Source organism: Oncorhynchus clarkii, chromosome 26 (genome assembly GCF_045791955.1).
Source record: "Oncorhynchus clarkii lewisi isolate Uvic-CL-2024 chromosome 26, UVic_Ocla_1.0, whole genome shotgun sequence".
In the NCBI taxonomy this organism is placed as follows: domain Eukaryota; kingdom Metazoa; phylum Chordata; class Actinopteri; order Salmoniformes; family Salmonidae; genus Oncorhynchus; species Oncorhynchus clarkii.
In genome coordinates, this window is record NC_092172.1 from 40,933,994 (window position 1) to 40,954,880 (window position 20,887).

Below are 20,887 nucleotides of genomic sequence, written 5' to 3' on the forward strand. Positions count from 1 at the left end.
TTAAGTTTCAAGGCATCAAAACATCTCGCTTTTTATTTCCCAGAGAGGTCTGAAGTTCGTAAGAAGACAATGGATACATTCAAACGATGAGCCGATCAACTTCTATGTCCCACTGCCTTAATACTGTACACAACAGTTAGATTTACAGTTTGAAAAACGGTCAAAAGTGAACCGTGTTTTTTTCTTGGCCCTGACAAATCATTTCTATAAATAAAAGAGCAAACGTAAACACATCACAGTTAACTTTTTGTTGTTGTTGCTATGCATTAACGTTCCTTTCAGAAAAATACATTTTCATTTATTCATTGTAGGTCCCCACATAAATAGGAATGATAAAAAAAAAACAAGGGCAAAACAAGACAAATCGATATTCATTTTTTTAAGCAGCCATAATTGTAAAAAGGTTTTGAGATCCACCACCCGGTAAACCTGCGTTTAGTTAGCGAGTTACAAACCAGCAGCCATTTCTGTCTCTTTATCAAACCTTTTCTTAATCATAAGAAATGACTGTGTGATGACAACTGTTCTTCCAATTAAAATAAATGTAAAAAAAACAGCACCATCTATGGGATTATATCTGTCTGGTAAATCACCTACTGCATTGTCCTTCTGGATCGATTCCTAACCAATTAAACTCTTCCCTTCGGTGTGTTTCACCATCCCCAGAAAAACTAAAACGACTCTCAGCCCTTAAAGAAAAGAGGAATCGTAGGGGCCCCACTTACAACACATAAAATAAAAGCAGATTTCCTTCCCTCAATACTGTGACTGAATTGGGCAGGTTTCCAGTTACATCATATAGTTTCTTCAGTGAACACCTTGAGGAATGAAGGACAGAGGGAAAGATGTGTGTGAATTCATGAAATAAAACAATGTCCTGTCTGTACTTCCTAGTCCAACTCCACTGAAGACAGAACAAAGAACAGCAGCCTTCTGGCTCTGTATACTGTAGTCTATGGGACAGGGAGGCTAAGTGATGAGACTATGCTGGGCTCTATATACTGTAGTCTATGGGACAGGTAGGCTGAGTGATGGGACTATGCTGGGCTCTATATACTGTAGTCTATGGGACAGGGAGGCTGAATGATGAGACTATGCTGGGCTCTATATACTGTAGTCTATGGGACAGGGAGGCTGAATGATGAGACTATGCTGGGCTCTATATACTGTAGTCTATGGGACAGGGAGGCTGAATGATGAGACTATGCTGGGCTCTATATACTGTAGTCTATGGGACAGGGAGGCTGAATGATGAGACTATGCTGGGCTCTATATACTGTAGTCTATGGGACAGGGAGGCTGAGTGATGGGACTCTATATACTGTAGTCTATGGGACAGGGAGGCTGAATGATGAGACTATGCTGGGCTCTATATACTGTAGTCTATGGGACAGGGAGGCTGAGTGATGGGACTCTATATACTGTAGTCTATGGGACAGGGAGGCTGAATGATGAGACTATGCTGGGCTCTATATACTGTAGTCTATGGGACAGGGAGGCTGAGTGATGGGACTCTATATACTGTAGTCTATGGGACAGGGAGGCTGAGTGATGGGACTCTATATACTGTAGTCTATGGGACAGGGAGGCTGAATGACGGGATACATCCCAAAGCTTCCTAATAGAATTGCGAATGGAAGTGGTTGGTTTTACCCCCTACGACCAGAGTCTGAGATCACAGCGAATGGAAGTGGTTGGTTTTACCCCCTACGACCGGAGTCTGAGATCACAGCGAATGGAAGTGGTTGGTTTTACCCCCTACGACCAGAGTCTGAGGTCACAGCGAATGGAACCCCTGAATTCCTTTGGACATAAATTATATGGCAATGACTTAAAAAAAACATTATTATTATTTTTGTTTTTAAATCAACAACCGATTTCTTGTGAGTAACTACTGTAAGTTATGTTTTTGTATGTGTGTATGGTGTGTGTGTGCCAAGGGCTTCTCCTGTGGAGTCGTCTCAGGGTAGACGGCGGTCCTTCTTGGTTAGCAGGTAACACTGGATGGTTCTCAGGCGGTCCTTGGCAGGGGCAAACTCTGGCTGCAGCTCCAGAGTGGACTCATACCAGCGCATGGCCTTCTCAAACTCCTCCTGGAGAGACACACACACACACACACACCAGTGAACAAGGAATAATAAATACAACTGATCAGTATTTACACAAATTACCACAATTCATACTCATGTCATCATTTGACACAGCAGCATTAGCAGCAGCATTAGCATTCTTCAACACACCCCCCTGACACGCAACCAGCATAAGATTCCACACACACACACACTTACCAATACCAGCATAAATAACCTGCTTCACAACCACTGACACTTGAAGGGAATTAAGCACCTAAACCAGACGACAGACCATGAACCAGACGGCAGACCCTGAACCAGACGACAGACCCTGAACCAGACGACAGACCCTGAACCAGACGACAGACCCTGAACCAGACCCTGAACCAGACGGCAGACCCTGAACCACGAACCAGACGACAGACCCTGAACCACGAACCAGACGACAGACCCTGAACCAGACGACAGACCCTGAACCAGACGACAGACCCTGAACCAGACGACAGACCCTGAACCAGACGACAGACCCTGAACCAGACGGCAGACCCTGAACCAGACCCTGAACCAGACGGCAGACCCTGAACCAGACGGAAGACCCTGAACCAAACGGCAGACCATGAACCACGAACCAGACGACAGACCATGAACCAGACGACAGACCCTGAACCAGACGGCAGACCCTGAACCAGATGGCAGACCCTGAACCAGACGGCAGACCCTGAACCAGACGGCAGACCCTGAACCAGACGGCAGACCCTGAACCAGACGGCAGACCCTGAACCAGACGGCAGACCCTGAACCAGACGGCAGACCCTGAACCAGACCCAGAACCAGACGGCAGACCCTGAACCAGACGGCAGACCATGAACCAGACGGCAGACCATGAACCACGAACCAGACGACAGACCCTGAACCAGACAACAGACAGACCTAAACCAGACGACAGACCCTGAACCAGACGACTCATGGTCAGGCCATGACAACAATGCTGGTCCGTTCCCATGGTGGTGGGCTCACCATGGCGATGTAGACGTTGGCGAGGGTGAAGTGGTTGACAACGAAGTGCGGGGCGATCTCCACAGCCATGCGGGCCACGGTCAGAGCGTCCTCCCACAGCCGCGCGTTCTGGAAGATGTTGGCCAGGCTGATCAGAGGTACATCCTGAGAGGGAGGGCGGGGAAGGAGGGAGGGAAGGAGAGAGAGATACTGAATTATCACACAGCCCTAAAGCACAGGGTCATGTTCAGCAGTTCACATAGTAGAAAGATGTTTTGCAAAGGAAAACAAACGTGTGTGTTAATATTGGGCAAGTCTCAGTCCATGTTACCTTCATGTGGTGCGGGGCGTAGTGGAGGGCTTGGCGTAGGCAGTCGATGGCCCTCTTGCCCTGACCCTTCACCCTCCAGTAGAGAGCAGACATGCTGGACAAGACCCACGATGTCTGGTTCTGCTCAGGAGAGGAGAGACTTTCATTTGTCTGCATCTTTATACTGCCGGAAGATGCTGTGATTTGGGTGAAACAGGGTTGTAGACTAGCCTGACGGGCAGCTGCCACCTCCACAAACACCTACCTTCTCCAAGACCTTGGCGATGCGCGTGCCCACCTGCTCAAAGGACTGAGGGGAGAATTTATCTTTGCCCAGATTCTGTAGAACCTGAATGACAAACGGAAATCCGGTTGAGGATCATGACAGAACAGTGAAATGATAAAGACTGGTGAGATGTGAGTGACTCTGTCCCCTCCCTCTCAGAGTTGACTCTCTCTGCCCCCTCCCTCTCAGAGTAGACTCTCTCTGCCCCCTCCCTCTCAGAGTAGACTCTCTCTGCCCCCTCCCTCTCAGAGTAGACTCACTCTGTCTCCTACCTCTCAGAGTAGACTCTCTCTGTCCCCTACCTCTCAGAGTAGACTCTCTCTGTCCCCTACCTCTCAGAGTAGACTCCCTCTGTCCCCTACCTCTCAGAGTAGACTCCCTCTGTCTCCTACCTCTCAGAGTAGACTCGCTCTGTCCCCTACCTCTCTGAGTTGACTCTCTCTGTCCCCTACCTCTCTGAGTTGACTCTCTCTGTCTCCTACCTCTCAGAGTAGACTCGCTCTGTCCCCTACCTCTCTGAGTTGACTCTCTCTGTCCCCTACCTCTCTGAGTTGACTCTCTCTGTCCCCTCCCTCTCAGAGTAGACTCTCTCTGTCCCCTCCCTCTCAGAGTAGACTCTCTGTCTCCTACCTCTCTGAGTTGACTCTCTCCGGTGTAGTGGATGGCGGCGCGGTTGGCCACGCCAGCCAGGTGGTCCAGGGTGTGCATGCTGGCAGCCAGGTTGGCGTTGCACAATGGCTCCACCGCAGGCTCCTGGAGTGGAGTGGTAAAGTCTATGTGTTCCGTGATGCTGCGGAGGGAGGGGGGAAGCGAGAGAACAGCGGGGGAGGGGGGAAACGAGAGAACAGCGGGGGAGCGGGGAAACGAGAGAACAGCGGGGGAGTGGGGAAACGAGAGAACAGCGAGGGGGGGGGGGGAAGCGAGACAACAGCGGGGGAGGGGGGAAACGAGACAACAGCGGGGGAGGGGGGAAACGAGACAACAGCGGGGGAGGGGGGAAACGAGACAACAGCGGGGGAGTGGGGAGACGAGAGAACAACGGGGGAGGGGGGAAACGAGAGAACAGCGGGGGAGTGGGGAAACGAGAGAACAGCGAGGGGGGGGGGGAGCGAGACAACAGCGGGGGAGGGGGGAAACGAGACAACAGCGGGGGAGGGGGGAAACGAGACAACAGCGGGGGAGGGGGGAAACGAGACAACAGCGGGGGAGTGGGGAGACGAGAGAACAACGGGGGAGGGGGGAAACGAGAGAACAGCGGGGGAGGGGGAAACGAGAGAGCAGGGAGGGAGGAGGGAATAGAACTTTAGACATTTTTCTAATTAAAAAGTGGCTTTGGATGATAAGAAGATATTTATTTTGCCAAAATGTTGAACTATCTCCTTCCCCAGAGTCAGATAAAGTCATGGTTACCACTGTTATGTGTACAGTTTGGAGGAAGTTGAAGGTAGTTTTATTTACTACAGTAGACTTCCTGTCACTGGGCTAGTGAGCAATGGCTCCAGACACGACCGTGCTTCATACGGCACAGAGACATACAAATGGTATCCAAGAGTTCATCTTAACAGTGTAAATACATATATTTTTTAAAGAGTTTAAAACTCCTACTATCCCTTTAAGTCCTAATAAAGTGAATCCCAACTGACTTCAGTGGCAGTCAACATTTTACTAGTTTATTAGTTAGTTGAATCAGCTGTCAGTGCAGGGTTGGAACAATGTGGACCGGGAGGTCGATTCCCCAGGGGAGGGTTGGAACAATATGGACCGGGAGGTAGATTCCACAGGGGAGGGATGGAACAATGTGGACCGGGAGGTAGATTCCCCAGGGGAGGGTTGGAACAATGTGGACCGGGAGGTAGATTCCCCAGGGGAGGGTTGGAGCAATGTGGACTGGGAGGTAGATTCCCCAGGGGAGGGTTGGGAAACCACTGTCACAGACACACTATATATAGTTATCTATGAGATAACCAGAGTTCAAAGGTTGAATTTACAACACTGTCCTAACCCTTTACACAAGACAGACAGAGGTCAAAGGGGAAGGTTGGTACTGACTCGATGTTCTTGGCAGACACGGCCAGCCAGGTACTGGCCACGGTGGTGAGGTCTACCCTGCGTGTTCGCTGGCACTCCTCTGGCCCCGGCCAGCCCAGACCGGTATAGTCCCTCCATCGCCCTACACACACACACATACACATACACACACCTTTCTTAGTATGGTTCAATGATGATGACTAAGAGAACTGTCTTTATGGGAGAATCTCAAATTGTATTTCCTTGATTCCTCACATCCTTCTCAGAACCCATTGGATGTTAAAGTCAGAGGTCCCTCCCAACTGGCCTTCTTCTCCAATGGGTTTTGAGGAGGCGGCGAGAGGTCACGAGGAGTCAAGTAAATACAATTGAGATTGTCAGTGTGAGTTTGTCTGTGAGCATGCAGGCTGTTTATTACCTGAGGGCCCGGGGGAAGGGATGGTGGGGCCGCTGATCTCCAGAACAGAGTGGCCTCCAGGGAGCAGTGTCTCCCCCTGCAGGGTGTCCTCAGCACTGCCCCAGACCTCAGGGCTGTCCGCCTTGGGCTTCCTCACACGCTTCACCTGGAATGTGATCTGTGGAGGACCAGGAACACAGAGAGGAGGGGGGGGGATGTTGGGCTGGGGCCTGGCTACTGTTTGGACAGAACTTATTATACATCATGGTAGTTACTCAGGACATGTACCACTCAGCCCCCTGTCTGTCTCTATATTACATCATGGTAGTTACTCAGGACAGGACATGTACCACTCAGCCCCCTGTCTGTCTCTATATTACATCATGGTAGTTACTCAGGACAGGACATGTACCACTCAGCCCCCTGTCTGTCTCTATATTACATCATGGTAGTTACTCAGTACATGTACCACTCAGCCTCCTGTCTGTCTCTATATTACATCATGGTAGTTACTCAGGACAGGACATGTACCACTCAGCCCCCTGTCTGTTTCTATATTACATCATGGTAGTTACTCAGGACAGGACATGTACCACTCAGCCCCCTGTCTGTTTCTATATTACATCATGGTAGTTACTCAGGACAGGACATGTACCACTCAGCCCCCTGTCTGTTTCTATATTACATCATGGTAGTTACTCAGGACATGTACCACTCAGCCCCCTGTCTGTCTCTATATTACATCATGGTAGTTACTCAGGACATGTACCACTCAGCCCCCTGTCTCTCTCTATATTACATCATGGTAGTTACTCAGGACATGTACCACTCAGCCCCCTGTCTGTCTCTATATTACATCATGGTAGTTACTCAGTACATGTACCACTCAGCCCCCTGTCTCTCTCTATATTACATCATGGTAGTTACTCAGTACATGTACCACTCAGCCCCCTGTCTGTTTCTATATTACATCATGGTAGTTACTCAGGACATGTACCACTCAGCCCCCTGCCTGTCTCTATATTACATCATGGTAGTTACTCAGTACATGTACCACTCAGCCTCCTGTCTGTCTCTATATTACATCATGGTAGTTACTCAGGACAGGACATGTACCACTCAGCCCCCTGTCTGTTTCTATATTACATCATGGTAGTTACTCAGGACAGGACATGTACCACTCAGCCCCCTGTCTGTTTCTATATTACATCATGGTAGTTACTCAGGACAGGACATGTACCACTCAGCCCCCTGTCTGTTTCTATATTACATCATGGTAGTTACTCAGGACATGTACCACTCAGCCCCCTGTCTGTCTCTATATTACATCATGGTAGTTACTCAGGACATGTACCACTCAGCCCCCTGTCTCTCTCTATATTACATCATGGTAGTTACTCAGGACATGTACCACTCAGCCCCCTGTCTGTCTCTATATTACATCATGGTAGTTACTCAGTACATGTACCACTCAGCCCCCTGTCTCTCTCTATATTACATCATGGTAGTTACTCAGTACATGTACCACTCAGCCCCTTGTCTGTCTCTATATTACATCATGGTAGTTTCTCAGGACAGGACATGTACCACTCAGCCCCTTGTCTGTCTCTATATTACATCATGGTAGTTACTCAGTACATGTACCACTCAGCCCCCTGTCTGTTTCTATATTACATCATGGTAGTTACTCAGGACATGTACCACTCAGCCCCCTGTCTGTCTCTATATTACATCATGGTAGTTACTCAGGACAGGACATGTACCACTCAGCCCCCTGTCTGTTTCTATATTACATCATGGTAGTTACTCAGGACATGTACCACTCAGCCCCCTGTCTGTCTCTATATTACATCATGGTAGTTACTCAGGACAGGACATGTACCACTCAGCCCCCTGTCTGTTTCTATATTACATCATGGTAGTTACTCAGGACATGTACCACTCAGCCCCCTGTCTGTCTCTATATTACATCATGGTAGTTACTCAGTACATGTACCACTCAGCCCCCTGTCTGTCTCTATATTACATCATGGTAGTTTCTCAGGACAGGACATGTACCACTCAGCCCCCTGTCTGTCTCTATATTGCATCATGGTAGTTACTCAGGACAGGACATGTACCACTCAGCCCCCTGTCTGTCTCTATATTACATCATGGTAGTTACTCAGGACATGTACCACTCAGCCCCCTGTCTGTTTCTATATTACATCATGGTAGTTACTCAGGACATGTACCACTCAACCCCCTGCGTCTCTATATTACATCATGGTAGTTACTCAGGACATGTACCACTCAGCCCCCGGTCTGTCTCTATATTACATCATGGTAGTTACTCAAGACAGGACATGTACCACTCAGCCCCCTGCCTGTCTCTATATTACATCATGGTAGTTACTCAGGACATGTACCACTCAGCCCCCTGTCTGTCTCTATATTACATCATGGTAGTTACTCAGGACATGTACCACTCAGCCCCCGGTCTGTCTCTATATTACATAATGGTAGTTATTCAGTACATGTACCACTCAGCCCCCTGTGTCTCTATATTACATCATGGTAGTTACTCAGGACATGTACCACTCAGCCCCCTGTCTCTCTCTATATTACATCATGGTAGTTACTCAGGACAGGACATGTACCACTCAGCCCCCTGTCTGTCTCTATATTACATCATGGTAGTTTCTCAGGACAGGACATGTACCACTCAGCCCCCTGTCTGTCTCTATATTACATCATGGTAGTTACTCAGTACATGTACCACTCAGCCCCCTGTCTGTCTCTATATTACATCATGGTAGTTACTCAGTACATGTACCACTCAGCCTCCTGTCTGTCTCTATATTACATCATGGTAGTTACTCAGGACAGGACATGTACCACTCAGCCCCCTGTCTGTCTCTATATTACATCATGGTAGTTACTCAGTACATGTACCACTCAGCCTCCTGTCTCTCTCTATATTACATCATGATAGTTACTCAGGACAGGACACCTACCCACTCAGCCCCCTCGTCATCCTCACAGTTCCCGAAGCAGGGCCCTCCTCCGCTCCGGCCCGCTCCCATCACCCGGTCGTTCTTCAGCACGCGGATGCCCCTCAGGTCGCCTCGCTTGCCCCCCACGTCCATAGCCCCCTCGAAGGCTCCCATCAGCTCCTCCTTCAGCTGCCACTCCTCCTCATCCCTCTCTCCTCCTCCAGGCTGTTGGCTTGCCTCTCCAGAGCCGTTACTGTCCAGCACCACCTCTGTTACAAACAGAAAGGCAGGGAGGGTCCTGTTCATTAGGTACCAAACGGAAGAAAACGGACAGAAACAGGGAGGGTTTAACATGACATTTGTAGTTTTTCCGTTTCAAAACGTTTTGCTACAGTGCCCTAATGAACAGGACCCAGATGTTTGAGAATCTGAGTGTGCATAACTCCATGAACAGTTCTGTTCATTTGATTTCATACAGTCATAGTCCAAATCACAAGGGTCTTACTCTCAAACAGGAGGGCTTCCTCCACTGTGGAGACAGGCAGAGCCTGGGCAGCCGTGGTGGTGGGGTCCTCCTGCTGCTTCTGTCTACTGCCAGCCTCCCATTCATCTAGATGTAGAGTCACATCCTCCTCACCGACACACAAAGCACCCTCTGTTGACACACACACACAAAAGCCATCATCACACACACACAGAAACCAGAACTGGACCTCCTAGTGGAGACGGGTCTCTCTTGTAACCCTGCACCTTTTCACCTCTACATAGAAAGTGTGTGTGGAGGTTCTAAACATGGTGAGAGGGTTGGTGTCTGATTGGCAAATATAGACTTTTTTAAAAAGCAGCAGCAGCAGGACTATTTTTAACGGCTTCAATTATTGAGAGGAACATTTCTCCACTTAAATCACTTTCCTCTTTTCTCCACATTCTAGAGAGAAACACAGAGAGAGAGAAAGCGAGAGACACAGAGAGAGAGACAGAGAGAGAGAGACAGACAGAGAGAGAGACAGAGAGAGAGACAGAAAAAGAGACAGAAAGACAGAAAGAGACAGAAAGACAGAGAGAGACAGAAAGACAGAGAGAGACAGAAAGACAGAGAGAGACAGAAAGACAGAGAGAGACAGAAAGACAGAGAGAGACAGAAAGACAGAGGGAGACAGAGAGAGACAGAAAGAGACAGAGAGAGAGAGACAGAAAGAGACAGAAAGACAGAGAGAGACAGAAAGACAGAGAGACAGAAAGACAGAGAGAGACAGAAAGACAGAGAGAGACAGAAAGAGACAGAAAGCGAGAGAGAGACAGAAAGCGAGAGAGAGACAGAAAGCGAGAGAGAGACAGAAAGCGAGAGAGAGACAGAAAGCGAGAGAGAGACAGAAAGCGAGAGAGAGACAGAAAGCGAGAGAGAGACAGAAAGAGAGAGAGAGACAGAAAGAGAGAGAGAGACAGAAAGAGAGAGAGAGACAGACAGAAAGAGAGAGCAAAAATCTGAGGTTGGACTGCAGATAGACCTGGAATCTAACTCCAATACTGCAGCTGATCACCTGATTAATATTAAAGCCTTTAGACAAGATAGTCAGACAGAGGTCAAAGGTTGAATTTACAACACTGTCACCCCTTACACAAGACAGACAGAGGTCAAAAGGGGAAGGTTGGTACTGACAATAAAATAAGCCAAGTACCACTTATCCCAGGCCTCCCAAATTAATTTCCACAACAATGGACAATAAAGTATGGCATGAGAGGTGAACCGGGGCACTCACGCGGACATGGCGAGCGCTGCAGGTTGTAGAGGAATGGGTAGAACTGCAGGCATCGCAGAAGGGGCAGGCTGGCACGGCACTGGGCACAACTGGCAGAGAGAGCCAGGGTCTGGCGGAACAGGTCCAGGGCGCCCGTCACGTTGCCCTGGGCCAGATTCACGCTCACCAGGCTCAGGAGAGTGTGGGGCTGCAGGGGACCAGAGGAGAGCAGGGAAACAGAGTCATTAGAATGGATATCATTATATAACATCCCATTGGGACCATACTGTGGATATCATTACATAACATCCCATTAGAGAACACTGTGGATATCATTATATAACATCCCATTAGGACCATACTGTGGATATCATTATGTAACATCCCATTAGAGAACACTGTGGATATCATTACATAACATCCCATTAGAGAACACTGTGGATATCATTACATAACATCCCATTAGAGAACACTGTGGATATCATTACATAACATCCCATTAGAGAACACATTGTGGATATCATTACATAACATCCCATTAGAGAACACTGTGGATATCATTACATAATGAGAGAACACTGTGGATATCCTTACATAATGAGAGAACACTGTGGACATCATTAAATAACATCCCATTAGAGAACACTGTGGATATCATTACATAACATCCCATTGGAGAACACTGTGGATATCATTACATAACATCCCATTAGAGAACACTGTGGATATCATTACATAACATCCCATTAGAGAACACTGTGGATATCATTACATAACATCCCATTGGAGAACACTGTGGATATCATTACATAACATCCCATTAGAGAACACTGTGGATATCATTACATAACATCCCATTAGAGAACACTGTGGATATCATTACATAATGAGAGAACACTGTGGATATCCTTACATAATGAGAGAACACTGTGGACATCATTACATAACATCCCATTAGAGAACACTGTGGATATCCTTATATAACATCCCATTAGAGAACACTGTGGATATCATTACATAACATCCCATTAGAGAACACTGTGGATATCATTACATAACATCCCATTAGAGAACACTGTGGATATCATTACATAACATCCCATTAGAGAACACTGTGGATATCATTACATAATGAGAGAACACTGTGGATATCCTTACATAATGAGAGAACACTGTGGACATCATTACATAACATCCCATTAGAGAACACTGTGGATATCATTACATAACATCCCATTGGAGAACACTGTGGATATCATTACATAACATCCCATTAGAGAACACTGTGGATATCATTACATAACATCCCATTAGAGAACACTGTGGATATCATTACATAACATCCCATTAGAGAACACTGTGGATATCATTACATAATGAGAGAACACTGTGGATATCATTACATAACATCCCATTAGAGTACACTGTGGATATCATTACATAACATCCCATTAGAGAACACTGTGGATATCATTACATAACATCCCATTAGAGAACACTGTGGATATCATTACATAACATCCCATTAGAGGACACTGTGGATATCATTACATAACATCCCATTAGAGAAAACTGTGGATATCATTACATAACATCCCATTAGAGAACACTGTGGATATCATTACATAACATCCCATTAGAGGACACTGTGGATATCATTACATAACATCCCATTAGAGAACACTGTGGATATCATTACATAACATCCCATTAGAGGACACTGTGGATATCATTACATAACATCCCATTAGAGAACACTGTGGATATCATTACATACCATCCCATTAGAGAACACTGTGGATATCATTACATAATGAGAGAACACTGTGGATATCATTACATAACATCCCATTAGAGAACACTGTGGATATCATTACATAACATCCCATTAGAGAACACTGTGGATATCATTACATAACATCCCATTAGAGAACACTGTGGACATCATTACATAACATCCCATTAGAGAACACTGTGGATATCATTACATAACATCCCATTAGAGAAGACTGTGGATATCATTACATAACATCCCATTAGAGAACACTGTGGATATCATTACATAACATCCCATTAGAGAACACTGTGGATATCATTACATAACATCCCATTAGAGGACACTGTGGATATCATTACATAATGAGAGAACACTGTGGATATCATTACATAACATCCCATTAGAGAACACTGTGGATATCCTTACATAATGAGAGAACACTGTGGACATCATTACATAACATCCCATTAGAGAACACTGTGGATATCATTACATAACATCCCATTAGAGAACACTGTGGATATCATTACATAACATCCCATTAGAGAACACTGTGGATATCATTACATAACATCCCATTAGAGAACACTGTGGATATCATTACATAACATCCCATTAGAGAACACTGTGGATATCATTACATAACATCCCATTAGAGGACACTGTGGATATCATTACATAACATCCCATTGGAGAACACTGTGGATATCATTACATAATGAGAGAACACTGTGGATATCATTACATAACATCCCATTAGAGGACACTGTGGACAACTCCTAAAGGTGCTGTGTGACACTTTAAAACTGGTTTAATTGAACCTTTATTTAACCAGGCAAGTCAATTAAGAACAAATTCTTATTTACAATGACGGCCTACCCCGGCCAACGCTGGGCCAATTGTGCGCCACCCTATGGGACTCCCAATCACGCCCGGATGTGATACAGTCTGGATTCGAACCAGGGACTGTAGTGACTCCTTTTGCACCGAGACGCAGTGCGCCACTGTAAGAAAAGGTGTGTGTGTGTGTGTGTGTGTGTGTGTGTGTGTGTGTGTACACCTCGGAGGTGTTGAGAACCAAGGTGTCCTCCAGCAGTGTGCAATTTGATTGTTACGTGGAGCAGACCATTGCTGAAATACCAGTCCATCGTATCCTACTAGAACAGCCTCAGATATAGCTGCAAGCTGTTAGTAGTCCTGATATTTGGCAGTCTCAGCCAGGTACAACACCTGACAGTGCGTGGCCTGCAGGCCTGCCTAAGACTCGAGCACAGCAGAGGGCTAGGAACTGCTCCTTGTCAGCTGTTAGGGGTCGCCTGGCTGTCTGGAGAACAAGGTGCTTTCTGTATCCTTAAGTGTCCGCGCATACAAAGACCTTTGAGATGTTTCAATCCTTCTGGAATGTAATGTGATTTGTGGATTTAAATAAAGCAGTTAAAAGTGTGTGTACCTCAGAGGCGTTGAGTGCCAGGGCGTCCTCCAGCAGAGTATGTGCCTGGGCGCTGAGGCCGTGGCGCAGAAGCAGATTGGCAGCGTTGACGAGGGGCAGGTGGCGCTGGGTGGGCGGAGCCGAGGCCAGGGAGTGGCGCAGACACTGCAGCGAGCTGGTACCGTTACCCTTCGCCCGCCAGAACAACGCCGCCTCGTTCTGGAGCAACCAGCCAGGGGCGCTAGCCTGGAGGAGAGGAGGATGTACACTGTCTGAAGACGGATCATTTCCTATTACAACTGTGGAAGGCTGTTCATTCTGACAGAACAGTCCAAAGCCATCGCATTTCTCAGGACAGTAGTGGAGGATATTTCTGATATGAAACAATGTTTCTCTGTTCTATGGCGCTCACCTTCTTCATGGCTTGGGCTATGCTGGCACCAGCCTGCTCCAAACTCCAGCCTCTGCTGCGAGACAGCAGTACCTGCACCCGCACACACACACACACACACACACACACAGGATCAGCACAGTGACACACTTCAACCCTGCTCCAGTGGGGCTGCTCTGTGGCTGACTCAGTGGTGCTCCCAGTGGTGAAGATGGGTACTGTGACAGAAAACACATTTCTGTTGTCTCTGTAAAATGGATTAATAAAGATGGTATTGTATTGAATCCAAAGCCCAGTCTCTAAAATATATTGATGTTACAGACCACCTATCCAACACACGCACTGACCTGGGTGGCGTGAGGGTCTGGCAGCTCCTTGTCCTCCAAGGTCCAGCCCACAGAGGCAGGAAGGTCAGCTGGAGGGGGCTGGAGCACAGGGCCACAGTCTGGAGAAGCCAGGGAGGAGGGAGGGGGTCCGGTACCGTACAGCACCGTCTGCAGGCTGAACACACATCAGTGAGGTCAGCAAATACATGAATGTCATATCATATATCACATGTTACACAAACCATGCTGAGGAAGAGGCTCTACGAGTCAACACAATCGACCAGCACACACACGGCTTCAAGATACAACACACACCATGTTAGAAACAGGCACAAAAAGGTAGCATACACAAACAACCTGGCACACACAAACCCGAGGCCCAGTGTCTAACACGCTAACCCGGGGCCCAGTGTCTAACACGCTAACCCGAGGCCCAGTGTCTAACACGCTAACCCGGGGCCCAGTGTCTAACACGCTAACCCGGGGCCCAGTGTCTAACACGCTAACCCGGGGTCCAGTGTCTAACACGCTAACCCGGGGCCCAGTGTCTAACACGCTAACCCACTGGGGCGGCAGGGTAGCCTAGTGGTTAGAGCGTTGGACTAGTAACCGGAAGGTTGCGAGTTCAAACCCCCGAGCTGACAAGGTACAAATCTGTCGTTCTGCCCCTGAACAGGCAGTTAACCCACTGTTCCCAGGCCGTCATTGAAAATAAGAATTTGTTCTTAACTGACTTGCCTGGTTAAATAAAGGTAAAATAAAAAAAAATAAAAATAAAAACCCGGGGCCCAGTGTCTAACACGCTAACCCGGGGCCCAGTGTCTAACACACTAACCCGGGGCCCAGTGTCTAACACACTAACCTGGGGCCCAGTGTCTAACACACTAACCTGGGGCCCAGTGTCTAACACACTAACCTGGGGCCCTGTGTCTCAGGTGGGAGGTAGAAGGTGGGTAGTAGGTGGGCGGGGGGGATGACAGGAAACTCATCAGCACAGTCTGCCCTCCGAGGCCACAGCAGCCTCTGAATGTCCTACAGACAAAACACACGCAGTCAGCTCCACAGAACCTTTAGACTGCCCTGCCAACACAGCACAAAGCCCACTATCCACACACACTAATAAATCCTGCTAAACACACACACACAGTCTGAACTCACTTCGGTGGGGGAGGCCTGGTGGCCCCAGAGGGCTGCAGGCTCAGGGTCTCCGGACACGGAGGGGTGGAGGTGTGAGCTGGTGGTCTGGTTGGTGCTCGGCTCCGACACCAGAGCAACGCTGCCCGCCACAGAGACCTCCTCTCCAAACTGGATGTGGTGGACGTGCTCAAACAGGTCTCCACGGTGATAACGCACCGGCAGGTCCAAGGGGCAGAACAGGCTGCTCTGTTGTTGGCCCAGACGACACATCTGGTGGTTGCCTGAACAAAACAACTCATTATTGATGCACTATTTTATGTTTACCAAGGTGAATAGACAGAATTAACTGACCAGCTCTAAATGGACATATTAATTTATATAAAACTCAAATCAAATGTTATTGGTCACATACACATGGTTAGCAGATGTTATTGGTTACCAGATGTTATTGGTCACATACACATGTTTAGTAGATGTTATTGGTTACCAGATGTTATTGGTCACATACACATGTTTAGTAGATGTTATTGGTCACATACACATGGTTAGCAGATGTTAATGCGAGTGTAGAGAAATGCTTGAGGTTCTAGTTCCGACAGTGCAGTAATATCTAACAAGTAATCTAACAATCCCCCCCAACAACTACCTTATACACACACAATCTAAAGGAGTGAATGAGAATATGTAAGTATATGGATGAACGATGGCTGCTCATCCATATACACTGTTTGTATTTGTGTGTATCTGTGAGTGTGTATTGCGCTTGTGTGTGTGTATTGTATTCAAGTGTGTGTATTGCATGTGAGTGTGTATGTATATTGTGTGCGAGTGTGTGTGTTTATTGTGTGTGAGTGTGTGTGTGTATATATTGTGTGCGAGTGTGTGTGTTTATTGTGTGTGAGTGTGTGTGCGTATATATTGTGTGCGAGTGTGTGTGAGTATATATTGCGTGCGAGTGTGTGTGTTTATTGTGTGTGAGTGTGTGTGTGTATATATTGTGTGCAAGTGTGTGTGTGTGAGTATATATTGCGTGCGAGTGTGTGTGTGTGTGTGTATAGCATCTCACCCAGCTGTGCCTCCTTGGCCATCTGGGTCTCGTGGATGATGTTGCGGAGGATCTGCTCTTCCTGCAGCAGCCTGTATTGGTCCAGGGCCTCCTGCTGACGCAGGTAGTGGTCATGCTGTTTCTGGTATTCCTTCAGCTCGTTCAGCGTGCGCTGCAGAGACCTGGGGGGTGTGACAGATCACATATAGCTAGCCCGAGGCCTACTGACAGGTCACTGTGCTGTTATACACCGAGTGTACAAAACATTAAGAACACCTTCCTAATATTGAGTGGCTCCCGTTGCCCTCAAGACAGACTCAATTCATGGGGACATGGACTCTACAAGGTGTTGAAAGCGTTCCACAGGGATGCTGACCCATGTTGACTCCAATGCTTCCCACAGTTGTGTCAAGTTGGCTGGATGTCCTTTGGGTGGTGGACCATTCTGTATACAAACAGGAAACTGTTGGACGTGAAAAACCCAGCAGCATTGCAGTTCTTGACACAAAGTTACTTCAATCTTTTGTCTTTACCCTCAATGGCACACATACACAATCCATGTCGGAACTGTCACAAGGCTTAACAATCCTTCTTTTAACCCGTCTCCTCTCCTTCATCTACACTGATTGAAGTGGATTTAACAGGTGACATCAATAAGGGATCATATCTTTCACCAGGATTCCCCTGGTCGGTCTGTCATGGAAAGAGCAGGTGTTCCTAATATTTTGTCGACTCAGGGTATTTTCAGCATTGTAACCTGTGCCATATGAAGAGGAAGTCTGTGTCCACAACAATACTTCCCTTCTCATCAAATCCCCTTCAAAAAGGTTCCTCACTCTCTGTGAACCTAACCACACCCTGAGCAGTGAGGCGCTGTGCCTTTACCTGTGTTGGGCCTCCAGGCGCTGCTCCAGTTTCTGCTGACAGAGGACGGCGTGCTTCCTCCTCAGGGCCTGCTCAAAGCCCGGCTGGGCCTGGAGAGCCTGCTCATAGCACAGCACTGAGTGGTTATACTCCCCCAGCATCTAAAGACAAAGAGGATAGAGGACAGGAGGTAGAGACAGACAGAGATAAATAATCTATTAGAGATGATTCACTCGTCTAGTATAAATGGAGAGAGAACTGAAGGTCAGGGCCGGTAACATTGACAATAAATCAGCAGGAATACACTTCCTGAGCACCTGGAGAAAACCATGCCAACAAGCACTGCAGTCACATCCTACATCCATATTCACTGCATAACTGTTGGATAAATTATTGCTATACTCCAGTTTTGTAAAAAATCTTAGTGTCAGTGTATCATCCTAGTGCATCATCCTAGTGTCAGTGTACCAGCCTCGTGTCAGTGTATCAGCCTCGTGTCAGTGTATCAGCCTCGTGTCAGTGTATCAGCCTCGTGTCAGTGTATCAGTCTCGTGTATAAGCCTCCTGTCAGTGTATCAGCCTAGTGTATCATCCTAATGTCAGTGTATCAGCCTAGTGTCAGTGTATCAGCCTAGTGTCAGTGTATCAGCCTAGTGTATCAGCCTAGTGTCAGTGTATCATCCCAGTGTGAGTGTATCAGCCCAGTGTCAGTGTATCATCCTGGTGTATCAGCCTACTGTCAGTGTATCATCCTGGTGTATCAGCCTAGTGTCAGTGTATCATCCTGGTGTATCAGCCTAGTGTCAGTGTATCATCCTGGTGTATCAGCCTACTGTCAGTGTATCATCCTGGTGTATCAGCCTACTGTCAGTGTATCATCCCGGTGTATCAGCCTACTGTCAGTGTATCATTCCGGTGTATCAGCCTACTGTCAGTGTATCATTCCAGTGTAAGTGTATCATCCTCCTGTCAGTGTATCATCCTAGTGTATCATCCTACAGTAAGTGTATCATCCTCCTGTCAGTGTATCATCCTAGTGTATCCTCCTAGTGTAAGTGTATCATCCTCCTGTCAGTGTATCATCCTAGTGTATCATTCCAGTGTAAGTGTATCATCCTAGTGTATCATCCTACAGTAAGTGTATCATCCTACTGCCAGTGTATCATCCTAGTGTATCATCCTACTGTAAGTGTATCATCCTACTGTCAGTGTATCATCCTCCTGTCAGTGTATCATCCTAGTGTATCATCCTACTGCCAGTGTATCATCCTACTGTAAGTGTATCATCCTAGTGTATCATTCCAGTGTAAGTGTATTATCCTCCTGTCAGTGTATCATCCTAGTGTATCATCCTACTGCCAGTGTATCATCCTAGTGTATCATCCTACTGCCAGTGCATCATCCTAGTGTATCATCCTACTGTAAGTGTATCATCCTAGTGTATCATCCTACTTTCAGTGTATCATCCTCCTGTCAGTGTATCATCCTAGTGTATCATCCTACTGCCAGTGTATCATCCTAGGGTATCATCCTACTGTAAGTGTATCATCCTAGTGTATCATTCCAGTGTAAGTGTATTATCCTCCTGTCAGTGTATCATCCTACTGCCAGTGTATCATCCTAGTGTATCATCCTACTGTAAGTGTATCATCCTAGTGTATCATCCTACTGTCAGTGTATCATCCTAGTGTATCATCCTACTGTAAGTGTATCATCCTACTGTAAGTGTATCATCCTACTGTGTTGATGTAGTGAAAACATTAAAAGCAGACAGTATGTGAACAAAAACCAACACAACTCTACGTCAACGTCCCTCCAGAAATGTTAAAACGTAGTGGAAACAAATGTTCCAGAGCCACGTGTTCTATTTAAAGGCTAAGTTTGGTTTAAAATCACCTAATGCCTGCTTCCTTTATCGTCATTAGACATCCCTAAAAACTGACTTCGGTGTTCCTCAAGGGTCAGTGCTTGGACCCCTGCTGTTCTCTTGATAGATGCTAGTACCGTTTCACTACACACGATGTAGAATGGTGCCTCAATGGGAATGATAGAGCTGCAACTGTTGATGAAACCAGATGATGATGTCGTACAGCTAGCTTTCTGTGGTTTTGTCTGTCTTGTGTGTATTCCATCAGGAACCAACTTGGAAACAAGTGGAATCTCTTTAACGTGTTATCTCTTGGGTTGTATTCAGTGCATCTACTAGTGGTGCTATAACTCACTGCGTAGATGTTGCCCAGGGTGTAGTGGCTGGTGAGAAGGTCAGAGGTCAAATCCAGGGCAGTGTGAGCCACGATGGCAGCGTCAGCCGAGAAGTGGGCCCGATGCAGGATGTTGGCCATGTTCACCAGGGCCAGGTCCTTGTGCTGCCTGGATACACAACAGACAACGAGAATGGGACTTAAAACTCTTATATGATCCACTGTTTGAATGTTGAATAACCATAGCTGGGACATGTTCATTGGCCACCAACGGGCAGACAACATTATGGAATACTAGGACTTGTCCAATAAGAAAGGCTCATTTAGTTTTCCATTGCAAAGTGCTTTACATCGTGTGTCCTAATGAACATGACCCTGATGCCTGACAAGCTGAAGCCAGGGGCTGAGTTTTCCTTTGTTCGTACCTGGGTGAGAAGTGCAGGGCCCGGATCACACAGTCCACCGCCCGCCTGGGCTCATTCTTTATCCTCCAGTAGAACGACGCCAGGTTATACAGCACCCAGGATGAGGAGTTCTGGACAACACAACAAACAGGTCATCAAAAGGGAACTATATGAAAGTCAAACCCGAACACTATTAAAACAGTGACTGTCCATTTATAACATTGAACAAATCAGTGCATAAAAGTTCAAAGTAATCCCATACGGCTAAATGTAAACCAATAAAAACAGACCAGACAGTGTTGTTGAGGGTGAAGAGTGGCGATAGAGCGCAACATACCCTCAGCAGGCCCTGCTGGATGTGATGGCCCACCTCATCCATGCTGCGGCCCAGTTTGTGGGACAGGGAGCCAAAAATGGGGTCCTCTTTAGAGAGCAGAGGAGAAGTGAGGTTCACCTGTTCCTGCACGCCCTAGAAAACATAGACATATATGGCACAGATCCAGACATGTA

General features: G+C 47.1%; 1 protein-coding gene across 4 annotated transcripts in view; it reads right to left on the minus strand.

Moving 5' to 3' along the window:
* Nucleotides 1-20,887, minus strand: part of LOC139384473 (tetratricopeptide repeat protein 17-like) — a 23,753-nt gene continuing 2,866 nt past the window's right edge. For 3 of the 4 annotated variants that reach the window (XM_071129255.1, XM_071129257.1, XM_071129256.1), the window contains exons 5-24: nt 20,715-20,846; nt 20,399-20,508; nt 19,995-20,142; nt 17,794-17,933; nt 16,930-17,090; nt 15,885-16,144; nt 15,643-15,758; nt 14,748-14,901; nt 14,422-14,493; nt 14,031-14,255; nt 10,825-11,011; nt 9,570-9,719; nt 9,086-9,333; nt 6,111-6,267; nt 5,714-5,834; nt 4,295-4,454; nt 3,644-3,727; nt 3,400-3,519; nt 3,090-3,233; nt 1-2,093 (exon numbers count right to left, since the gene is read on the minus strand). In XM_071129255.1, the coding sequence (XP_070985356.1) occupies nt 1,962-2,093; nt 3,090-3,233; nt 3,400-3,519; nt 3,644-3,727; nt 4,295-4,454; nt 5,714-5,834; nt 6,111-6,267; nt 9,086-9,333; nt 9,570-9,719; nt 10,825-11,011; nt 14,031-14,255; nt 14,422-14,493; nt 14,748-14,901; nt 15,643-15,758; nt 15,885-16,144; nt 16,930-17,090; nt 17,794-17,933; nt 19,995-20,142; nt 20,399-20,508; nt 20,715-20,846 (3,021 nt within the window). In that variant the 3' untranslated portion in view covers nt 1-1,961. The remainder of the gene's footprint in view (nt 2,094-3,089; nt 3,234-3,399; nt 3,520-3,643; nt 3,728-4,294; nt 4,455-5,713; nt 5,835-6,110; nt 6,268-9,085; nt 9,334-9,569; nt 9,720-10,824; nt 11,012-14,030; nt 14,256-14,421; nt 14,494-14,747; nt 14,902-15,642; nt 15,759-15,884; nt 16,145-16,929; nt 17,091-17,793; nt 17,934-19,994; nt 20,143-20,398; nt 20,509-20,714; nt 20,847-20,887) is intronic. The other variant, XR_011628864.1, reaches the window with a different exon arrangement.